The sequence below is a fragment of the Pelodiscus sinensis genome, chromosome 2 (genome assembly GCF_049634645.1).
Source record: "Pelodiscus sinensis isolate JC-2024 chromosome 2, ASM4963464v1, whole genome shotgun sequence".
Classification (NCBI taxonomy): Eukaryota; Metazoa; Chordata; order Testudines; family Trionychidae; genus Pelodiscus; species Pelodiscus sinensis.
The window spans coordinates 158,647,010-158,660,514 of NC_134712.1; the positions used below are offsets into that span (position 1 = coordinate 158,647,010).

The following is a 13,505-nucleotide window of genomic DNA, read 5'->3' on the forward strand; positions in this document are numbered from 1 at the left end:
TGATTTTTCCAGAGTTTCTGAGTAAGTCAGTGACTGATTCAGTAATAGACAAAGTCATTTCATGCCCTCCTCCAGTGCCCTGCCTTCCCGCTGAACCAAATGTTCTCCACTAAGAGCAATCGAAGTCAGTTGTGGCTAACTCTCTGAACTAGTGTGACAAAAGTAGGTGCATTTACCAGAACTCTGTTGCAAAGTACTTTCTTTCTGAAACTTTTTTGGAGGAGGAAAGTAACCCTTTTACCTTTACAAAATCAATGCCTTCCGTTCTGTAACATGCTTTTGTTTTTGCCTTCTGCAGAGTGTTTGGATTTGTTGCAAGGAAACAAGGTAGTGGCACAGATAACGTGTGCCACCTGTTTGCAGAGCACGATCCAGAGCAACCTGCCAGTGCCATTGTGAACTTTGTATCAAAGGTCATGATTGGTTCCCAGAAAAAAATCTGAAGCCTTCTTTGCCTGTGATTCAGAGCTCTTCACTGACTTGAGGGAAATCAGCGTGGGAGAAAAAGCGTTCTTTGGGAGTTTGTAGCTGCATTATCCTGAACCTAACTGTTCCCAAGAAGGAAAGCAGAACACATTCTATCTGCATAACTTTACAAAGAGTGGGATCCTTTTTTTGAAGATGCCTCTGACCTATCAAAGCATTGGCTTTTTTCTTCAAAGGACAAACTTATGAGTAAATGCAGTTGGATGCCACCAAAACCCATAAAATCCATATCTGAATTAAACAGAGAAGAAAAACTTGACAGTTCAGGATTTTTATTATATTTCACATGCCATTTTCCATATTGTATTAGAAAGGTAAATATTTTCCCATTCATTAGATTATGCCTTTTTTCTGCAAGAAAATGTATTAAAACCACATCTGTTCTCTTACTTAGACACTTGCCACAGTTGCATCAGTGGTAGCTATAACCCTGGCAAAACAATGCTCTTAAGAGAGTGGTGGTGGGCAAAGGATCATTTGCTCTTCCCCTCATCTTTATATGGTAAAGATGGGAGTTGATTGAGAAGAAAGATGATGTATGTTAGGAGAAGGTCGGTGCAGGTTGATTTCTTTTAAGAGGAAATGGAATGGATTTTTCAGGCAGATCACTGCACGTTCAGTATGAAGAAAGCTGAGTTTATTTAGCTTGTCCAAATTTTAAATGGGAGAGGGATGACCAAAAAGAGTTGTGCGGAGAAAGTTTGATATATTCCTTTAATGGTGTTTTTGTTGTTGTTATTTTTATATAAAGAGTTAAGCAGGAGAGATGTTGTATTTTAATAATCACAGGATAAAAATGAGGGAAAAGCAAAGCAGAAAATGATTTTATATAATTTATATTTTTGCCTCTGCCAGATTATTTATAGTAGAAATAAAAATCTTGATATATGAATTTTCTTATAATAAAGCCATTCCTGAGCTTTATATTTTAGTTTTATTTTGTATAAGTGTAGTATGTTGCATGTGCCTTACTATAGAAGAGTTTCATATTTAGACTCTTGTTATACAGTATTAAAACACTTCCCAGCTCACATGTCTCTGAAATAATGCTTTTGACTGTGAAATCGGTCCTCCCTCCTCACAGTTGCTTACATACGTGTTCTTTTTGACAGTTTTTTTTTTAAGGAAGGGTTTTGTTTTTAATTTTTCAATTTGTATAGATTGATATTAAATTTTATAGGTGGATTTTAAAAATAATTTCTTAAGTCAAGAAATCAAAAAGGGTCAGGGATATTTTTGTTACTTTTACCCATGTCCAAGATAGTCTGGCAGACATGTCCTTCATATGACCAAATAAGTCAACATAGTGGCACCCATATTTTATAAACCAAAATGTTACTCTGTAGTTAGTTTTATAACATATATTTATAACATATATATATATATACACTATAAACTAGGGTAGGTGACTTGTAGTAATTCTCTGTGGGTGAGGCTACACAGCACCGTTACCTCAGATAAACTTCGCAATTTGTGCTGCTCAAATTGCATAACTTATTTTGAGGTAACTTCAAAATAGCTTATTTCAAAACTTGGCGTTATTCCAAAAAGGAATGAGTGTTATGAGAATGCCAGAAAAGTGCACCCATTATTTCAAAATGTATTTCAAAATAATGGGTGTGTTTAAAGACATGGAATTGCTATTTTGAGATACTTCTGGTATTCCCAAATAGCCCCGCTGTCAAGACATAGCCGATGAGAGTGGTGGACCTATTTCTAGTCTATTGCAAAATTCCCATTCACCAAAAGGGAGCAGAATTAAGCCCAGAAACAGGAATTGAGAGTCTACACGTAACTGATATTCCCAATTATTTGAGATATCACACATTTTCAGTTCCTTTGCTTTGAGGGTCAAATCTAGACATAAGTGACCTGAAGCATAAAATGGTGCAGAGTTCTGTGCCCAAGGTCACAAGAGACAATGCGCTGAGTGGTAACTATCTCCATCTTGAGGCTTAAATTGCTTCAATCTCTTTTTACCAGACAATAGTTAGGAGGAATAGGAAAAAGTAGTCACCTATCCTGATCCAAAAATCTCACACACTCACACACGTTGTTCTAACTTTTGTTAATAGCTTCCTTTTTTTAGAATTAGATCCACCATAGGCACTTTTTGCAGGCGACAAGGATAAAATTTGTTACCAAATTATTTGTATAACCACGAATTCAGTGTAAATAAATGTATACTTTTGTTTGGGGGCTTGGGGCAAGATTACAAATGCATGTATTTGGATCAGGAAGTGGCATAAATTAGTAGTAGGTATTCTATGTGTATATATAAAAAAATTTGGCAGTTCAAAGTACAGCTACTATTGAAGCAACAATGGCAAGTGCCTCTGATGTGTACCAAATAGCTTTCATTCTTCCATCAAACAGGTTCATTAATCAAACCGTATTTAGGTACCATCTAAAAAGAATTCAGTGAGATTGTTAACCTTGATCCCTTTCAAAAACAATGGGACCAGTAGGAATGTGAATGTTTAACTGGCGGGGCCTGGAACAGTTCCCCACCCACTGCGGACAGGGGCTGTTCCAGTCATCCAAAGGAGGCCCTGTCCACAGCAGGCCCAGGTGCCACTCCAGCATTCCAGAGCAGCATCAGTCCATGGTAGGCCCAGGTGCCTGGCAGGTAGGGGTAGCTCCGTCTAGGCTGGAACAACCCCTGCCTGTGGTGGGAGGACGGCTCCAGCCCTGCAGTGGGTGAGGGGGCACTCGAGCCCAGCTGGGCTGGAGCGGTCCCCCACTACTTACTTCCCCTTCAATATGTTTAACTGGTTAACCAATTAAACTGAATTTGACATCCCTACGGACCAGTGGCCCAAGTAGCAATTCTGGTTGGTTCCATTAGAATAAACAAACTGGTTGCTGTTGGTTATCGTTGCTCTCTTTTTGGTTTCATTTGGAGGACTGACATTTTTCAGGAACCAGAAGGCTGGTAGATCCATCCATTACTTGGTTCTGAAACGTGGCTGGCCAGTTGAAACTTAGGGTATGTCTACACTAGCCCCCTAGTTCAAACTAGGGAGGCTAATGAGGGCGACCAAAATTGCTAATGAAGCACGGGATATTTAAATATCCTGCGCTTGATTAGCATAGTCCCAGCCAGTCGCCATTTTGGAAACCGACTAGCCCGAAGTAACTGCCCGCGTCTACACGCGGCAGAGAAGCGGGATTCCGAGATAAACCTCATTCCGCGAGGAGTAACAATTAATTCAAACTAAGGGGTTTAACAGTTAATTCGAACTAAGGGGTTTATCTCGGAATCCCGCTTCTCTGCCGCATGTAGACACAGGCAGTTTACTTCGGGCTAGTCAGTTTCTAACATGGCGACCGTCCGGGACTATGCTAATCAAGCGCGGGATATTTAAATATCCCATGCTTCATTAGCAATTTTGGTTGCCCTCATTAGCCTCCCTAGTTCGAACTAGGGGGCTAGTGTAGACGTACCCTTACTGAATATTCTCAACTGAAATTTCTCCTCCAGTTCAGTTGGAGATTCTTCGCTAGGGACATGAATTAAGTCACACCCATGCTCCATCTAATCCATTGGGTGAATTATGGCTCTCGGATTCTTTCTGATTCTGTGCGAAATAAGTTAGGTTTATCTTCGTAAAAGCTGTTGAACAGCCTTTGGCACTACTCTGCTGTGGATGGAAAGTTTGATTTCCCATAGACGGGCTTTGGCATTGTGTGTCTTAACCTGCATTCCTTGTGCATTCTAAAAGCCTGTTGAACTTGTTGGGCTTTGAGGAGCAGTAGGAATTCAGGCCTGGGCTCCTCATGATGCTTAATTGGGAATTTGTAGGTTGTGCTGAGTAAGGGGAATGAAGAAGTTGCCATAGTTACAAAGAGACTCTTTCTAATGTGTGTTCCTTTTTATGGTATATTACCACATGCTTTGTTTTCATATGGAATATATTTAAAACACAAAGAAAATAGTACAGTAAATATAATTGTGTAGTATATGCATAAACACATGAATACAACTTTGGTTCATGGTAAATATATGACTAAATAGTACAGCACTTTCCTTCTAAGGATTTTAATAGATTTGTATATGCAGTCTCATAAGTAATACCAACAAGTTGCCACATGTATTTAGCCATGCTCCCATTAACCTGCTTGTTAAATGTGCTACTATAATCTTACAGTGTTAAGCTACAAAAATGCTGAAAGCCATGTTTTAAAGGTTTTAATTGAATGGTTCCTATGTATTCAACAGTATCATTACAATTCTGATGTTTCCTTCTCTGCCTTACCTATTAGTGATTTTTGCCTTTTTCTTGAAACTGTAAAAAACAAAAAGCATCCATTATGTAAATGAATGTTCTATAAATTCTTTGTATAGTCATTTTCTCTGCTCTTTAAATATCACATCTATTCAGATTATAATAAAATTATGAATTTGAAAGCTCACAGCAGAGTTTGAAAATGGTCTGTTTTTATCTTGGCTGATATGCTTCATGCTGCTCACACTGACTAGGGGCATTTTGAACCAAGGTTTTGTATCTGCTGTCACAATAACTCCCCATCAAGGCTAACACTGTGACATAGGACCTGTGCCAAAGAAAACTGTAGCCTAATTGAGACCCTCATTCACTCACCTAATGTAGTAGGTTTGGATTTTCAAACCATGTGCTGCACCTACTAGAATCAGTGGGAGTTCTACAATTTACTTCAATGGGAGCTGTGAGGCCAATGCTGTTCTTGTCACAATCCCACCCATCATTTCTCATTCTACAGCTTTTTATGCTACAGATGGCACTACAATAATGAGAGTATATTGAAACACAGGGATCAAATTACCATCACTAGGCCTGGTGATGACTAGCACATTAATTAAGTAAAGATTTATGTCTGTTACTGTTCTCTCATCAGATACTTGCTGGGGATAGGGAAATGAATCTGACTGCGATTTCTTTGGAACTCCCCCCTCCAAAATAAACCAAAGGTAAACATGAAAGAGAGAACAGATTAAAACTCTAGGAGAGCTGGAAATAGTTACCTCATTAAAGTACATGGCATCGCTGCTATAAATCACTAAGGCAGTGTTTCCCAATTTTATTTGGTCACGGAACCCTTTTCACCTTAAAATAATTTCAAGGAACCCCTAGGGTTCCCAGGGTAAAATTTGGCCAGCAAAAAAAAAAAAAAAAGAAATAAGCCCCGCCAGAATTGGTTGAGCAAAAAACCCCTGCAAAATACACTGTCTCTGTAAGAAGGGGCGGGGCAATGCCACGTTCTCGCGGAACCCTTACTTTCACTTCGCGGAACCCCGGGGTTTCATGGAGCACCAATTAGGAAACACTGCACTAAGTTACACATGCGTTCTGCACTAAAGTCGTTGATGTTTGTAGGAACTGATGCATTATAAGTCCTCCCATTCCCTGCTCTTAAGTCTCTCACACACATAAACACCAATTTGTGCACACACAAAACAATTTGTGCAAATGGAAGTCAGCTGTGGAAAAAAATTCCCCCTTTAAATTGTTTCACTATAAGTCTCAAGTTTTTTGGAACGTATCTTGGACTTCTAGTGAGACAGCCTGTACAATTTGGGGTACCCCTTTTCTTTTTATAATCCACCACGAATCCTGTATTACAGAAAGATTCCATTTACATAGCACTATGGCAGTGTTTCCCAATTGGTGCTCCATGGAACCCCAGGATTCTGCGAGAGCGTGGCATTGCCCCGCCCCCCTCTTAAATAAAATTGGGAAATACTGCAGTATGGTATTTCAGGGCAGTTGTTAGATTTGTTTGTCCTCTCTATACATTGCATTTTCATTATGGTCTAGGAATTGTTCTTTATAAAGTAATCAATATTTGAACTATTCTGTACACAGTTACCAAAGCTATCAGTTAACCTTCTAGGAAATATAGTTGTGTATTTATTTAATATTTATCATATAATTTAAGAATTCAGTAAGTAGAAGCTCTTGTTACATATTTCTGAGGCAGTAAGAAAAAGTTGATAATGTCCTTTCTATGGAGAAGAAAATGGAGGGACATTTTCATTCAATGCAGATGACTGTTTAACTTTACAATCAAATTAGAAACAATTTACAATCAGATGACTGTTGTTCAACTTTAAGGAGAAATGTGAAGTGTAGGCATAAGGGCTTTAAGAACTGATCATGAAAGGTCTGCGACAGAGTTAACCAGATTACTTCACGGGCAGTAGCTTGATCTGCATAATTTTGTCTTTGAAATCACACTCGAAAGACATCAAAACCTTTCTTTGTCACAACAATTCAGTGAATTTTGGAAAGGCCCTGAAGAGAATGGCTGGATTATTAAGACACTCACAGGCTTCTTCTGTGTGAGCTAAAGAGAATTTGGGATTGGAGCAAAGTTCTCAAACTGTGGGTTGGGACCCTAAAGTGGGTTGCGACCCTGTCTTAATGGAGTTGCCAAGGCTCACATGAGATTTGCTGAGGCCCAGGACTGAAACCAGAGCCCCAGTGCTGTGGCCAAAGCCCAAGGACTTCATCCCTGGGTACCAGAGTTCAGGTTACGGGCCACGGGACTGAGGCAGAAGCCGCTGGGCTTTACTTTCGGCCCTAGGGTTGCCATCTCCCTATATGCGCAAAACTGAGCACCATGCTCCATTCTCCCCATCCCTTTTAAGGTATCCACTCAGGCCAGCTCCCCTCCCTCCATCACTCGCTCTCCTCCACTCACTTTCTGGGCTGGAGCAGGACTTTGGGATGCAAGAGGGGTGATGGCTGAGGCCCTGGAGGTTTTTTGCCTTCCTCTGTAGCATGGGGCATGAATCACATGCTGAAGGATTCTCTGCATCTTGGGGTCTTCAAACCATCATTTGAGGACTTCAATATCTGAGATATAGGTGAGAGGATTATTCCAGGAGTGGGTGGGTGAGATTCTGTGGCCTGCACTGTACAGGGGGTCAGACTAGATGATCATAATGGTCCCTTCTGACCTTAAGGTCTATGAGTTGGAAGGTGAGCTTGGGAGTGGGACTAGGAATGAGGGGTTCAGGGTGTTGGAGGGCGATCTGGGCTAGAGCCAAGGGGGTTTGGAATGTGGGATTGGGCTCAGGAAGCAGGAGTTTGGGGTGCAGGCTCTGGGAGTTTGGATGAGGGAGGGGGCTCTAACCTAGGGAAAGAGTTCATCGTGCGGGTTCCAGACGGGCAGCACAGCATGGGAATAAGGCAGGCAACCTGCCTGCTTTGACTCCACACTGCTCCCAGAAGCAGCCAGTATTCCCAGTCTCCTAGGTGAAGGCACATTCCCAGTTTGAGAAGCACTGCATAGTGTGTGCTGCCCACACCCACTGCCCCCAGCCAATGCGAGCTGCAGAGGTGGTTCTGGGGATAGGGATAGTGTGCCCTAGGAGCTGGAGGGAAATGCTGGCCACTTCCAGGAGCTGCACAGAGCCACGGCAGGCAGGGAGCCTGTCTTTGCACTGCTGACTAGACTTTTGATAGTTAGGTCAGCAGTGCTGACCAGAATTGCCCGGTTCCCTTTCAACCAAGTGTTGCGATTAAAAACCAGATGCCTGACAACCCTATTTCTTCCCTTCCCCCCTCATTCCTAGCAGGGGCAGCAGGGTGGAGACAAGCTTAGATTTTGGTTCCCCCTTCCTGGTGTAATGTAGTGATTTTTGTTGTTAGAAGGGAATTGTAGTGGAATAAACTTTGAGCACTTCTGGATTATAGAGCTGTTGGGACAGTGCATGCTAACAGGGACTAATCTGGCTACAACTACTCGAGAGAGATCTTGGAGTCATTGTGGATAGTTCTCTGAAAACATCCACTCAGTGTGCAGTGATAGTGAAAAAAAGCAAATAGAATGTTAGGAGCCATTAAAAAAGGGATAGAGAATAAAACAGAAAATATCTTATTGCCTCTATAAAACCATGGTACGTCCACATCTTGAATTCTGCATAAAGATGTGGTCACCTCATCTCAAAAAAGATATATTGACATTGGAAAAGGTTGAGAAAATGGCAACAAAAATGATTAGGGTTTTGGAAAGGGTCCCATATGAAGAAAGATAAAAAAGACTTGGACTTTTCAGCTTAGAAAAGAGGAGACTAAGGGGGGATATGATAGAAGTCTATAAAAATCATGACTGGTGTGGAAAAAGTTATTTACATATTCTTGCAATATAAGAATGAGGGATCACCAAATGAAATTAATAGACAGCGGGTTTAAAACAAACAAAAAAGGAAGTTTTTCTTCACTCAGTGCACAGTCAACCTGTGGAACTCTTTGCCCAGGGTGTGGTGAAGGCTAGAACTTTAACGGGGTTCAAAAAAGAGCTGGATAGAATCATGGTGGTTAGGTCCATCAATGGCTATTAGCCAGGATGGGTAGGCATGGTGTCCATAGCCTCTGTTTCTCTGGAAGTGGGAGACAGGGGAGGGATCACATGAGAATTACCTGTTGTGATCTCTCCCTCTGGGGCATCTGGTATTGGCCGCTGTCAGCAGACAGGATACTGGGTTAGATGGACCTTCAGTCTGACCCAGTATGACCGTTCTTAGATTCTTAATACCGCCCCACTCCTCCCAGCAGACTGAACCCAGCTTGTTGCTCCAATTTATGTCTGGCAGAAATAGGCTATAAGTACATCAGAGTATCAAATCAGAGTAGGCTATAACTACATATAGGAAATTAGGACTAGATCAGGCTTACAACAATAGCGGATTTATGGTGGTGTAACCAGGTTGGTGCTATATGATACAAGAGAAAAATGATAAAAGACAAAAACACCATGTCACCGATGGGTGAGCGCTTTTCACAAAGCGATACCTCTATAGTTAGCTGATCAGTCCTCAACCTCTAAGGAAATTTGCACAGCACTTTCAAAAGACAAGGCTGGGAGCTTAAATACTAAAAACTAAATATAATGGGTTTTATAAAGCTTTATGGCTTTTATAAAGATTTATGGCTTATTACAACAATCTGCCCTATGTCTGCAGAGGTTTTAATGGACCACTTCACCTTGATTAGTCTTTTATAATATGGATTAACTACTGATGCTAAACAATCTGCCCCACCTTATATTGAGCTGTGACATTGAGCTGTACCTGAAGAGCTCTACAACAGTAGCTGATCCAAAGAGATGTTACCTCACCAACCTTGTCTCTCTCAAATTAGTGGATGGAACAGTGCTGTAGAAGTAAGATGTTTGGGGCATAATGTGCCCCATTAGTTTTTAAGCAGCCCTTCCCATTCAATCCCATACAGAGTTATGTTTCAAAAGAAGAGGGCTGCTGGATTTTACTAAGTCTTCTTGTGCTGTGGCTCATAAAATTGCATTGGAAAAAAATAATTCATGCTGACTTGGATTAAAGCACTCTCGTGCAAACAGAAAACTGTCTACCAATAATTAGAGACAGTGAATCCAACAGCCTCTGCGAGCCCCTGGGCAAGTGGGGAATGCTTTGTGCTCACGGAGCGGGAGGGGCCAAGGGTGGAAGAGGCAGAGCCAAGGTCATCCAACCCTTGGTGCTGCCTGGAGTCCATCACCCAGTGCTCCAGCAGCGATGTAAAGGGCCTGGTGCTTGGACTGCAGCAGCAGTGGTAGTGGCATCAGTCCCAGGACCCTTTCAATTGCTGGTCCCCGGGGCAACTGTCCCTTTTACTCCCCCTCATCCCATCTGTGGGCCTGATCAGAATCAAATCATGTCAGGCAGCTAGTGGTATGGGTGATTCCCAGCTGAGTCCTATGCTGCAAAACTAACTCCTTTTTGAATCTCTGGTCACATCACAACACATACATGAATTATTGACATCAGAACAAGCTTGCAACAAATACAAGTAACAGGGCTATCTAAATGCTTAGAGCCACAAGCCTGGAGTTGTGGGTTCTAGTTGTAGCTACGCTGCTGACTCGCTCTGAGGCTTTGAACACAACAAGTAGCCCTGTGGCATCTTAGAGACTCACAAAAATATATTTCTAGTATCATGAGCTTTCGTGGGCACAACCCACTTCATCCGATGATGAGCTGGATATTGTATATTTTTGTGAGTCTCTAAGATGCCACAGGATTACTAACATGGCTACCTGAGGCTTTGGTTTTCCCATCTGTTTCATCAGTTTAATAATATTAGGCCTCCCCCACCCTTGATAAAGGGCTTTGCTCCCCCATGGTGGGCTGCTGGAACATATCAGTCTGTTCCAGTCTCTGGCAGAGCTCTCTTGGCTCAGGTTGAAGAGCACTCCCCAGAGAACATTCCAGCCACAACAGTAAGCACACAGAGCAGAGCTAGGCTGCTGGCTGAAAAATGACTGTTCATAAAGTGCCCCACATTGCTCTTGCACCGTGCTCTTTCTTTGGAATCAATCCCAGTTCTGCTCCCTTATACTTATGCTTCTCTCTAATTCCCAGTTTCCTGTCTCATACTCCGAGTGGCAATTGCACCTACCTAAATGTAGCTGCCCGTCCTTTCTTCCCACAGTTCTGCAATTTCTGGTGTAGGTGAAGCCATACCCACTACGGTTGACAGATACTTTCACAAAAAATCCCCAACATGGCGGGGAAAAAAATTGATTGAGCAAAAAAACCAAAACAAAACAAAAAAACCAGGGGACCAAACTTGTTGAATATCCCCACCAGCCTTCCATCCGAGAAAAACAGAAAATACTGGACAAGAGCCACAAATACCAGACTTTTCGGGTGAAAACCAGACACCTGGCGACTCTAATTCCCACATTTGACAACTGCAAGCTCACCTCCTAGCTTCCCCTCAAGTAGAAGTTTCGTGTGGAGAAAAGTCTGTATGCCTAGTTCTCAAGTGTTTTATGCCATTTCTGCAACATGAAGGAGCTACATGCTTGGGGCAAAGGGGAGGCACCTAAAAACACTTCCGTTTTCTATTTTTAACTATATTTTGCAGTCTGATGATAGTGAGGTGATATTCTTATGTTTCAAAGTTTGGATTTATTGAAGCAAAATGAGCTCTGATTGTGTTTTCCAATAATAACATTGTAAAATTATTTTAGGGACATAACTGTTCATCCTCAGATGGTTTTAGTTAGCAGCTGTTTATATCTTTACAAAACTGCCTAATTTAGATTTAATTACAAGTTGCCTGTGATCACTTGCATGGCAGGAGAGCTCTAAGCTACTCATAATTCACATAACAGGTGTGCTGCACAGAGAAGTTAGATGCAAAAAATATGATGCTTGTTAGACAAGACGCACTTTGGGCAGGAATTGTAAAATGGGGTGCAATTAGTCAAGCTATACATTGAGGCTGTGTCTAGATTGGCATGATTTTCCGGAAATGCTTTTAACAGAAAAGTTTTTGGTTAAAAGCATTTTTGGAACAGAGCATCTAGATTGGCACGGACGCTTTTCCGCAAAAGCAGAAAAGCGTCCGTGCCAATCTAGACGCGCTTTTTCACAAAAAAGCCCCAATCGCCATTTTCGTGATTGGTGCTTTTTTGCGGAAAATTAATCTGAGCTGTCTACACTGGCCCTTTTGCGCAAAAGCTTTGCGCAAAAGGGACTTTTGCCTGATGGGAGCAGAATAGTATTTCCGCAAGAAGCACTGATTTCTTACAGTAGGAAGTCAGTGCTTTTGCGGAAATTCAAGCAGCCAGTGTAGACAGCTGGCTAGTTTTTCCGGAAAAGCGGCTGATTTTCCGGAAAAACTGGCCAGTCTAGATACAGCCTTATTCTCAGCAGAATCACCCAGCAATATGAGCTTTGTCCTCAGCAGGGAGCTGCTGCTGTAGCTGAGGGAGAAGTATCCCTCCCCCAGCCAGGCAGCTCTGTGTGTGGCAGCCCTGAGTGCGGCTCATTAAGCAGCTGCTGGGCCATGCCACCATGCAGTTTAGAAGGAACCTTGCCAGGCTCCATCACTGCCACACCCTGAGGCCCTGCTGCTGCTCAGCCTCTCACCCTGAGGTCCGGTGTAACGTTGGAAACGTGCTAGTGTGTCAAAAACAGCTATTGGGAGCCAATTGTGGTCACAGCTGTTTGTGATGCTACACGGGCCACCAGTCTGCTTCTTCCCACCCCCCACCTCTTTCCCTTGAGGTCCGGCCATCTGCTTGCTCTTTCCTGCCCTTTCTGAACCCAAGCCTTGCTCCTGAGGCTCCCCACCCACCACTCACTTCTTTCCATCCCTACCTGAGGCCTCTCCACCTGCTGTGTGCTCATCTGTTCCCTCTTGCCCCCATCACTCACCCTTAAGGCAAAAATAAGTGATGGACCCTGTCCCCCTCCCCTCAATCTGATGCCCATTAGTTAGCTGAGTTGCTCCATCAGCAGCACAAAGAGCCCCAGAGCCAGTGAAGGGAAATACCTCAGCTCCTCTTGCCATGCTGGTGCTGGAGCAACTCAACTAGAAGTCACCAGAATGGAGGTGCAGTCCCCATCACTTTTTCTGCTTTAAGGGCAAGTGATTGTGGAGGGAGCAGGGGTTTGTTTCATCTTGTAGATGTCCTTTCTGGTAGATTAGGGTTAGGAAACCTGCTGATAAGAGCTGAGAGATTTTGCTGGGGGTGGGGGCAGTGTATCCTCACCCCTGCCCCTGAGTGCAGAGAGCCACAAGGAACAGCCAGCCACTTTGAGCAGCACTGCTCTGGGCCTCAGGGGCAGGAGGGCTGGATTAAAAGGCTTGGCAGGCCAGATTCTGCCTACCCTGGGTTAGGACATGAAGTGGGGATGTGGGAGACCCATACAGTCTAGTCCTCATTCAGCATGATCTGAAGCAGGCAGAGTGAGTGATCCAGAGAGGAATCAAAACAAATTTCACAGCCCCCCAAATTGCTATGGAATGGAATTGTTGCTCTCTGGCCAGCTATACCAGTGGAATAGGCGTGTGTCAGAGAGAATGGAGCAACATGGGAGACTGAAGGGAAGGTATGGGTATAGTGGAGCAGTATAACATTGAAATGCAAAGAAAATGAAGCCCTTTTAATGACATACTACCAGCTCTTTAGTTTTCCAGTCACTCCTGCTAGCATTGTTCAAAGGCCTTTCCCAGCAAAGAGTTCTCTGGCCTCTGGCCCTTTAAATGTGTAAGCGCCAAACA

At 42.9% G+C, this 13,505-nt stretch overlaps 1 protein-coding gene across 10 annotated transcripts in view; it reads left to right on the forward strand.

Moving 5' to 3' along the window:
• The window catches only part of TNS3 (tensin 3), a 427,787-nt gene extending 422,885 nt beyond the window's left edge, over positions 1-4,902 (forward strand). For 9 of the 10 annotated variants that reach the window (XM_006136339.4, XM_006136336.4, XM_006136337.4 and 6 more), the window contains one exon: positions 299-4,902. In XM_006136339.4, the coding sequence (XP_006136401.2) occupies positions 299-443 (145 nt within the window). In that variant the 3' untranslated portion in view covers positions 444-4,902. The remainder of the gene's footprint in view (positions 1-298) is intronic. The other variant, XR_012901850.1, reaches the window with a different exon arrangement.
• The last annotated feature ends 8,603 nt before the right edge of the window (positions 4,903-13,505 follow it).